General features: G+C 39.8%; 1 protein-coding gene across 3 annotated transcripts in view; it reads left to right on the top strand.

Annotated features, from left to right (window-relative positions):
- The first annotated feature begins 232 nt into the window (after nt 1-232).
- suco (SUN domain containing ossification factor) overlaps nt 233-11,046 on the top strand; it is a 33,304-nt gene continuing 22,490 nt past the window's right edge. For all 3 annotated transcript variants that reach the window (XM_026345330.1, XM_026345329.1, XM_026345328.1), the window contains exon 1: nt 233-501. In XM_026345330.1, the coding sequence (XP_026201115.1) occupies nt 449-501 (53 nt within the window). In that variant the 5' untranslated portion in view covers nt 233-448. The remainder of the gene's footprint in view (nt 502-11,046) is intronic.

Raw genomic sequence — 11,046 nt, 5'->3', positions numbered from 1 at the left:
GTGACATAAAATGTGAATGTTGCATTGCTTAACGGGGGTTTCTTATCAAACAGTAGGTGACGCGTCCTGCTCCACTGTCTCCAGCTCATCAGGGGGCGGCATCCTCTACGCTCACTTGTAGTCTCCTGTGATTGGTCGGCAGGATCACGCAGCTGTGAATTGATTGGTCGGAGGTGGGCAGGGGTTGAACTGACCGACGGTCGGCTAGCCCTCAGCAGCAGTAGCTGCTAATGCTGGGAAAGAGGCGCACTGCTGGTCCGTACAATGAAAAATAGCACCGCTCAGATGTTGGTTTTAGCCACAGAAGACTGTCGACTGTTGATTTCTAATTAACACAGACCCCCAGCCAACAACAACAACAAAAAAGCTTGTCTTCGGTGTTTTGTGTCGCTGCGAGAGATCAGAAAAAACCCCAAAGAGCGAGGATGTTGGTCCCCGCGGGAAGATAATGAAGAGGCTGCGCGTTTTGTTGGTGTGCCTCATTGTAGCTCTCCTGTGCTGGTAAGCTTAGCCCGATATCTCCATTTACATTATCACCGAAATGTCAGGCAGATGACAGGTATAACATTATGCGAAGCACGTTTCCTGACAGTCTGGCCGTCCGTCACGTCGTTCATCATCAGTGTTCAGTGACATGAACCATCCCTGCTACACAGCTAACACAACCAGCTAGTTCCACTGTCAGGTTATGGTGGTATGTTCAGGTGACCTGTAACTCAGGAGAGTCGTGGGCGTCTGTTTCGTTTATTGAGAAAACTGGTTGATAAAGTTTGTTGTTTGTCTAGTTCTTGATGGTTTAGCTAGCCAGCTGTTGATTAGCGGCACAGCTAGCTAATGTCGTTGCCTGTCTGGTGACTGATAACGTTCATGTTGACCGAGAAACATTGCGACAAGCTGTTTTCTCTCAGAGACTTATTATGCTGCACGTATAATGTACTTTGTACCCTAATGTTTTCAACTGCCACTACTTCAACATTAGCTCTTTATCACTTTCTCGAATTATACATTTCAGAAATGCCAAAAATCCAGTCAAACCCACTTCACTAGCTTGTAAAATCTAAACTCATATTACTTTCAGATTGGTTAATTTAGGATATACACCTAGATTTTTTCCCTTTAAAGTTATACCAACTACTAAGTAGTTGTATGAAATTATAAACATAACAACACAAATTTTACTTAAATAGGTGTAACAGATACCATCTGTTATTATATTGTACAGTACATGTATGTTGGCTTGTTAAAAATAACTCTTGCATGTACACAAATGTGACATCTGGTAGATCATCTCAAGTCATGAATTGTCTAATCCCAGATGCACGGAGCAGTTAACAATACACAGGGTTCATGAAATAGGATTAACAGGCCAGCTAACATGCTACCTTTATCCAGATTGGTGACTCAGGAACTGCCAACCATCCACTGTGGGGTCTGCCTGCTCTTATGTCTTAGTCATTTGTTTCTGACATCTATTCGCTGTCATCTTGATGAGATTACTTTGATCGACAGGAGACTGAGACTGAGATTTCTCCAAGATTCTCATATTAATTATTTTAAGATATATGCTGTTAGTCTATTTCACTCTTCCCATATTAATTATTTTAAGATATATGCTGTTAGTCTATTTCACTCTTGTGGTCCCTGATCATTATCGTCTTAAACCAGTAGTGCTCCTCTCTGCCTCCTGAAGAAAAGAGCGAGGACGATATTTATAGTTTAGATGTACAATGTACATTTAAGTAAGGGCCAAAGAACTATTGAATTATAAGTTAAATACATGAATGAGACTGCCTTCAGTTCTTGCTAGCAGCTATATTTGTTTACTGCCTTACACCTCAGGTGTTTGCTCGCTAAAAATGTTGCACGGTGCACTTTCTCACTTTTCTAAAAACTGACTAATGACCATGCAGCCACACGCACAGACTTCATTACTAATGCAAACCCCATTTAGCATGCTTCTGTCGGCTTCTCGCTCCTCCGTGCCAACTCTCACACGTCCCAGTGGGAAAAGAAAATGGGGAATGCAATCCTTGCAGTAATCCAAAGGTTTCCAAGGCAACAGTGATTTTAGGTGTGGAAAAATTAAGCGATAGGTACAACCATTGTTGTTTCCCGTTCAGAATCTGCCTTTTTTATGTGTTATGTGAAGGCTGTATATGACTCTGCTTTACTGTTTTAGGTGCCTGTGTAGAGATCTCAGTGCTGCAGTGCTTAGTGAGACACAGCTGAATGGATTTTGTGTGCGTCATGCTCCCCCTTCACGACTGTTGTCAGAAACAGGGTTCTTACTGTGTGTATGGTATGCTGGGTCAGACTGTTGACATCAGCACCACTGGATAAAGTGTGTGAAGGTGCACTTTTCCAGCCAGGTTGATTGTCAGTAATGAGAACTCACCACAGCCATGTTTTCTCTGCATGCTGACTGTGCGTGGCATGTCAGCACTTCTCTCTGTAGTAACACAACTTGTGTTGCAGGTTACAAACTGAAAGAACTTGCTACTGCTTCTCACTACAGTGGGTGCCTTTATGCAAATTATGTACTCTAAAACTACCCAAGTGGCAAAATAAACAGTCGGGCTTTGATCAGTGCATTTGTACAGAAACATGCGGAGGAGAAAGAACTGCATGTCTCATCATCTTATTCTATCCCTGTGTCATAGGCCTATTAGTTTGATAGCCAATTGAAGATTATTATTATGTAACATGATTAAGACTCATGAGATAACAGCCAAACGACCAGATGGGGATTTTATATTACATTCCCCTAGACTGCAGACACTGTCTAATCGCGAATAGCTTAACAAAACTCGCAAAGTAACTCTCTGAGCATATGGGGGTAGAATGAAATTGTTCACCTGATGTAATTGAACTTTAATTCTGCTGACTTGCCTGCATAACAAAGTGTTTGTCCTGTTGATTAGTTTAATAATATGCGATTAAACAACTCTGACATAGTTTTAATATTATGATGCGCCTCTGCTTCTGGCAATTATACCCCAAGAGGTGTTTGATGTCTGTGCTGTATATTTTTACACAAACCTAGAAAAGGTTACGTTTCCTAAAGAATCTATCTGATGAGAAGCCGTAGAGTCACAAAAAGAAGTACTGGGATTGTTTGCAATTTCTTGGTTTTCTGCATAAATTAATCATAATAATTAGATCTGATCTTCACAATCTTTCATGTGTTCATTGAATATACCAATTACACATTCAGAGTAATGGTGAAAAATGTAATTGAAACACTGTTTTGATTAAAGGTTAATCCACCTTTGGCAGCAATAACCTGAAGCAGGCACTTCCTGTGGCTGTGGATTAAACCTGCACAATGTGCCGGAGGAATTTTGGACCATTTTTCCTTGCAGAACTTATTTGGCTCAGCCAAATACACCGTCTGGTGTTTGTTGTTCTTAAGGTAAACCCACATCTCTATTGGGCTGGACCACTAAAATATAGGTGGATTTTGTGTCTTCAAAGCCATGCTACAGTATATATCACCCAACTCCTGCTGAGCTTCAACTGGTGCACAGCCACCTTGACGTTATCCTGCGGGATGTCTTCTTTAGCCCAATAGCAATGCTATGAAATGACCTCACGCCAGATGTCCTAAGAATAGGCCGAATGGTTCGAAATTCCTCCTGGATGTTCTGCAGGCCTAATCCACAGGTAGAAGAAGCTCTTGTATTAGGTTATTGCTGCCAACACTGTTTTGCTTACTTTTTCCACCATCACTCTGGATGTTTAATAGGTGTGTTCGATATAGACATGAAAGATCATGACTCTGCTTTATCAGCTTAGAAATATTGTGTTTGTTGATATTTGACATTGAAGATCAGATCACAGTACCATTACTTTTTTACTTTTTCTTTCCACTGTAGATGTGCTTTCACTTTTCCTCTGCTGCCAGGTCACAGTTTCCCAACAACAGTTCTTAAGCAATCTTTTGTATTTTGTACATTTAGTTTTCTGTGTTATAGAAGTGTTGAATATACAGGGCACAGTGTGTGAGCAGGGACATGGACTACAGCCTTGGTAGGTAAAGTGATATTTATTTATTTTTGTTAATAAGCAGATGCTTTAAACAGTGTCTTAACTGTGTACTCCTTTGTCCTCTTCCACTTGCCTAAAGGCAGAGTGAGCACAAGGAAGAAGGAGCCTCTCGTTGAAAGAACTGTGTTCAGCCCACATCGTAAAAGTTGCCTTTTGGGGGCAGTTGTTACATAAGTAGATTCTCCTTGTGTTGCCCACATGCATCAACGTCCAGTGAGCCTGTTGTCACTGATAGAGCAGCTTGTATTTCTCAGCAGTAGATACTCACCAACAACTGTGCTGGGCACTGAGAGTAAATGACAGAGCGACAGAGGAAGCTCTGTGTGTGTTTTTTGCTGTTGCCGCCATAAAAGGACAGTGGGATTAGAACATGAAACCTCTCTTGGTTAAAGCTGACTTTGTGTACTCAATCTTTTTCCTGAAGCTCATCACCGTCAAGCTCTTGATTTCATCCTGTGGTCTTCTTATCACTTTTGGGGTTCTGTTATATCATGTGGCTGCTGTGATTTCCGGTGTGTGGGGCCATTCACATGCCCTTAGTTACGTGACCCTTATTTCGCTACTGTCCCTTTGGATGTGTGGACCTCTTGTCTCTTGAATTAAGAGTGAAGGTATAATTTAAATGTGTCTTTTAACAGCACACTTCCACTTTCTGACTTCATGTTGAGTCATTTTTGGATGAGTGTGTAACCCAACCTAAAGGAATTGAAATACATCTCACAGTCAGCCATCATCCTATATGATAGTTAATGTAGTCTGAGTGACATTATAACTCGCAAAGAATGGAATTGCATACATTTCTTGAGTAAAACAAAAAATAAAAGCCACAAGATCTGTCAGAGCAAATGTGACATTTGACTCCTATGTACCTGTAAAAAAACAAAAAAAACAAAGTCACTCTTTTACACAAGCAAACAAGACCACTTCTGCTCATAAGGAAGATTATTTATTGTTTGCATATTTACTCATTAAGAGACTGGGTCTAATCAGATACCAGGGGGTCATTCTTTCTAGTAAATCCCTGACTTAGAATTTAGCAACAAAATATTTGTTTTCCACAGTTCTTGGCTTAGAGACTAGAAGCTCAGTAACTCTGAGCCCACCTTTGTGTTGTTGTAGTAGACCAGGGTTTAGCTCTGCTGGCTGGTTGCTCTGGACAATATATGAAGAGACAGAGTTAGTCTGGCACTCCTCAGCACGCTATTGTTCCTGCCCACTTGCCATGAAACTGATGAGCACACTGAGCTCTCTTGTCCGCTGGCCTTCCTGTCTCCCAGCTGCACAACTCCTATAATAACGCTCTATTCTCACACCTTTTTCCAACATGAGTAATGTGAAGTACTCAGGGGGACCCAACACCTGAGGTAGATCTAGTGTTAGGTGTACTGAATACGCCACAGTCTTGAAGCTGAGTGTGTTGTGCTGCAGGGTTGGGTGATGAAAATGATCTCAAATCTAGATAAAGATAGAAAGGGTAGCTAATGGCAAATTATTTCAAACACTGCTTTTAGCAAAAATGTCCTGACTCAGCAAAGCGTTAACAAGCCTCTTCTGAAGATTACAAACAGATATACCCATTTTTGTTCGGTGGATATTATGAAATTAATATATATATATATATATATATATATATATATATATATATATATATATATCTGATATATATATATATATATATATATATATATATATATATATATATATATATTACATTTCTTTAGGTTTGTCGCTAGAAAGAACTAAATGTGGATTCTTTAAAAGCTAATACTTGTCTTTGGTGAGACATTTAACAGTACAAAGAGACTCAGTTATGATTTTCTGGAAGCAGGAACTTCTTTTCAAAATCCTGTTGCTTACATAACATCTTTCTGGAAACAGGTTGTCTACAGTGTGTGTTGAATACGTGCCAGTGGCCTGAGGCTCTCTGTGTTTAAAAGAAAATACCACTGTTTACCATGTTAGTGAAGAGTACTCTGAGGGTGGAGAGTGTTAAATATTGAAGGTGGAGACTTGCGTCACACTAGCAGTGTTTTATTACATGTGTATGCATGTATGAGAAGATGGTATGACAAGGGGGAGAACTGATTATTGTGACACAGCTGTTTTTTTCTGTTTGAATGATTTGTGGTTATATGGGTAAAATATTTTCAGTGCAATCGCTTTTTAATTATATGTTTTTAGTCTAAAACAATTCAATGCATGAACCTCTCTCTTCTTCAGTGGTTTAAATGTCTCTCAGCATGAATAAAAGCTTGACATTGTCATGACATGTGGATCATTATTACACCAAAACCAGGAGTTGCTTTGCTTTTTCCTGGCCTCCAAAAGAAATGGAAGACCCCCACCTCACAACTCACATGCGCTGGTTGCTTCTCTTCCCCTCCCCCTCTCTACTTCCCTGTTCTTCACTGTACCTGCAGTTACCAACTAGCTTTTATGCAAGTCTATTTCTGTTTCTTGCTTTTTTTCTTTGTTGAAGTTTTATTTTTCTATGGAACTACTAGGTACCTCCTGCTAAATCCCCCGCCGCCTCATTTTAATTTAGCTTAACCTATAAATATGAGACTTAATTGGCCATATGCAGTGAGCTCATTGATTCAGATTTTCTTTCAGCTTTCTTTGCTCTAGGTGCTATAGAACTATCAGAGTATCATAATGTTCATATCAGTTGCAGTGCTTGATTTTTAACAGCGCTCGTTTAGAGGCCACTTTTCACCATAGTATACATAGTAAATGTAAATGTTTTACCAGGGCATTAATTCTCTTCAGGGTGAGGGTTTGATACTTACTTAGTCATTGATGATACTAAGCTGATTTAAAATTTGTTTGATGGTCAAATGAAACATTTTGAACACATGAATACCTTGGGTTTGAAACGTTTATCTGGATATTTTTGCTCTTAATTTCTTAAATTATTTTAGACCACTATTGCTATTGAAGTTTGATCTTCTGAGTTGTTATTTCAGTCAAATAACTTTTCGAGCTCTCTATACATGCAGTCATTCTTCCAGCTGGTTACCTGGCCTACTTAGCACCACAGAATAGCATCTGAATAGAGGTGTGCCTGTTCATTCACACTACATCCTTGAGAAAGGTTCCTGTGTAAATTTATGGGTCACGGAGCAGGTGTGGCCAAAGAGGGATCCTTCCAGATTGGAAAGATGCACAAGTAGCCTAATACAGCTAATGTGTATAAGACTATGCTTTTTAATTGTATAATTTTTTTTTACCACATTGTGAATGTCAGGCTTTGAAATGTTACCAGTAATGTTGTGGCATTCCACCAGGAACTACTGGCTCTGCATCTGTGTGTTTGTATTGGCATTGGCATTTTCACAAGAATAATAAAAAAAAGCCACCAATCAAGTTATGTTTAGCTAGAAACATGACATCAGTTTGTAGGACTTTCCACTGGTTAAACAGTTTGTCATTAATCCAAACCAGAATAGGCAGGTTTATTTAAAATAAGCCATTGATTATTGTGTGTGCAGAAAATAGTCTGAGGGAAATGTGTCAATAATTTGGCATACTGTCTGGGCTTTAATGTTTAATTATATCCCCTGCCTTTGGCAATGCCTCAACATTCCAAAGTTGCATACATTTTTCAACAAGATCTAGTATTGATTATGGTAGAGTTGGACCGCTGCACAAAGTCACAAAGCCCGATGAATCCTGGCATTGTCTTCTTGAAATAAGCCTGTGACATCTGGGAAGATAAAATCCATTGATGGAATAACTTGGTTCAGTATATTCAGGTAGTCAGCTGAGCTCAGTTTTTGAACACATACCATTACTGAACATAGACCTGAGCAACTGCAGCAACCCCAGATCATAGCACTGCCCCTACAGTCTTGTACAGTAGGTACTGGACTTGATGGGTGCATCACTTCACCTGCCTCTCTTCTTACCCTGATGTGTCCATCACTCTGGAACAGGGTAAATCTGGACTCATCAAACCACATGACCTTCTTCCATTGGACAGCTCTTAACCCAGTTTTAGTAGTTTCAACAATCTCCCTATTCCTAGTATTCTTTGCTTGATTCATGTCAATAATTTGACTCTTCTGAAACAGAATAACATCTTTTCTACAACCACAGAATGTGTCTTCTGACATGGTTGTGAGAAATGAGAAGCTACTCACTACTCACTACTACTCATCAGTTAGGGTTAAATAACTTGTTGCCAGCTGAAAAATAATCATCCCTGCAATAATTATCTAGTGGGATACCTATACCTTTAATCAATATTAGGTTTTGGTTAGAGTAAAGTTTAGAGTGAGGCAGTTAGTTGTGATTGGTAGGGTAAGGCAGTACAGGTGATAAATAAAAAAATTGAAACAGAGTAGATTAGCATGGCCTACACAAATGTGTGTGTCTGTGTGTGAGAGAGAGTTAGAGAGAGAGAACCGTTCACCAGTTTAACCAATATGTCCTAGCTGCCCAGGGCATACTGCTTCAGTGGAGAGGATTATAGCAGATCAGTAGGCTTTACAACAAACTGCAGCTCTACATTATTCTGTGCTTCATTGTGGAGGAAAATCGGAACGCAAACATCCACACGCAAACACACTCAGTCATCTGAGGCTGGCCTTCTAGTCTTTGCCTCACCACCCCCCACTTTTCCTCAAACAGTGACGCCATGTTTTTGTCTGCCTGGCAGATGCACTGGCCTACTTTGCTGGTGAGCCCTGGCACAACTCCCTGTCCTACAATCCACCTCTGCCCATGTGGATCTTGGATCCTCTCTTCTCAGCTCTTCGTCTCTGTGCCTGACTGTTTTTCCTTCTGTCTGCTCTGCTGAGTGTGTTGGGTCCACTGCATCTTTGAAAGGTTTTTTTCTAAAAGGTGTCTCAAACTATCTCTCAGATGTTGCTCTGGCAAAAAACAGCTGTATTAGTGTGTGTGAGTTCAATTTAAAAGGAAACTTGCACTACACCATCACACTTAGCACCACATGCTATTTATCACATCACAAGACTCTTCTCTGCCCCGGGACAGACAGAGGACAGACAGTTGTACTGTTAAAATCCTAATCAGGTGAATAGTAACATTGACCTAGTGACTTGGTCATGTTGTCAACAAATCTGTCTAATTTACTGCACTTACAGCGACTTGACCCACTTTTTAAATTCTTTTTCATCCACCTCCTTTCTGTATTTTATCAGCACAGTTGACACAGTGACGCTCATTTTTTTAGTTTAAGAGAATTAGGGACAGTAATGATGTCACATGCTGTTGGTTATTTAAAGGTTGTATGTGTGTGCGTGCGTGAGAGGGAGAGAGAGAGCGAGAGAAAGGAGTTATTTATGTAATGGACAGCAACAAGCCAGTTTGAGATCTAGACCAGGAAAACGAAAGACGGCAAATAAGCAGTCTTGGCTCCCGTCATATGCTCTGTGTGTATACAAGAGAAACTCTCAAAAAAAAAAAACAAAAAAAAACATAAACAACATATGGCTTTGGAAACATTTGGTCAGAGATCAGAGCAAATTTTGCATGCCATGCAGCCGCTGATAATATTTAAATCCCAGCTGGAAGATAGATCTATCCTCAGTCTGTTGCATCTGCAGTTTTGTGTCAGCTCAGGCAGTTGGTACAGTACAGTTGATTTGGCTGATTTACAGCATGTCCACTGAGCCTGAATGGCCCTAAAGCCAGCAGGAAATATCAGGGGATTTAGCTGCCTGGAACTAGCACAGACGGTGTACGAGGACGTATAGACAGTATGTCTGTGTGCATCTTTGCACTTCTTTGTTGTTTTTAATTGTGCTACATTAAATACAATGACAAGAAAAAGTATGTGAACTTTATGGTTTTCTGCATTAATTTGTCAAAATGTGATCTGATCTTCATCTAAGTCAGTATTAACAAATACAGTGTGCCTAAAATTATAACACCAAACATTTGATCTTTAACGTCTTTATTGAGAACAACCATAAAAACCTCATGGTGCTAGTGGAAAACGTATGTGAACTTTTGGAATTAATTACTGGTCGAATTTTTGAATATACTTGGGAATTCATATTCCCTCCCTCACTGCAAACTGGCCAGGCCCTGATGTAGCAAAGTAGGCCCAAATCATGATGTTTCCTCCACCATACTTTACAATTGGGATGATGCTTTCATGATGATAAGCAGTGCCCTTTTTACCCCAGATGTAGTGTTGTGTTCTTTCCAAATAGTTCAATATTGTTTCATCAGCCCACAAAACATTTTGGAGTGTCAATGTGCTCTTTGACAAACTCAAATAAAGACAGAAAGATCAGAATTTCTTTCTGTCTTTCTACGTTCGGCACATTATATTTGTTAATACTCTTATGAGAAATAAAAAACAAAACAAAAACAACAACATGAAATGGGCTTACATACTTTTTCTTGTCACTGTATTTCTCCAATTAGTTATATGAAAGGCTTCAAAGTAAAGATTGTCTTTTCATACAAGACACAGAGGAGCACTTGTGTGGCTGACCATGCACTGTCAGGTTCCTGTTAAGGACTACAAGCACGTTGATAATTTCCTCTTTAGCACTTACAACAGTGTGATAATGTACTAAAATTTTCTTTTCCACTGGACTTTTAACTCATTAAAACACTCAAATATGCTTATTACATAATGACTGAGCTGCTTTTAACACACGTAAGTGTGAAATGGTGCGATCGCTTCTTTGAAATTTCCAGGTGCTTCAGAAATGTAACAAGATGCAGCGTGAGGAAGAATGTATTAACAGGCTGCTGATTCATCAGTCTTGTCTCACGCTCATCCTTCATTAGCTCGGCATTAAGCCACAGCTGGTATATAACGTAGATATTCTTACATGCATTTATTATTTTGGTGATCTGTTTCGTTGTCTCTATTTTTGAGTCCTGAATTCCCCCTCCCACAGTTGCAGCACCATTTGAATTAGGAAGCAGGTCAAAGAACAAGACAAGCCTAAAGACAGATCCTCTCAGAGCAGCTCTCTCTTTCATCTCTGGGAGGAATGTCAACACTCAAGTCTT

This window comes from Anabas testudineus, chromosome 4 (genome assembly GCF_900324465.2).
Source record: "Anabas testudineus chromosome 4, fAnaTes1.2, whole genome shotgun sequence".
Taxonomy (NCBI): Eukaryota; Metazoa; Chordata; class Actinopteri; order Anabantiformes; family Anabantidae; genus Anabas; species Anabas testudineus.
The sequence above is the reverse complement of the archived record's forward strand: the minus strand, read 5'-3'. Positions and strand labels throughout refer to the sequence as shown.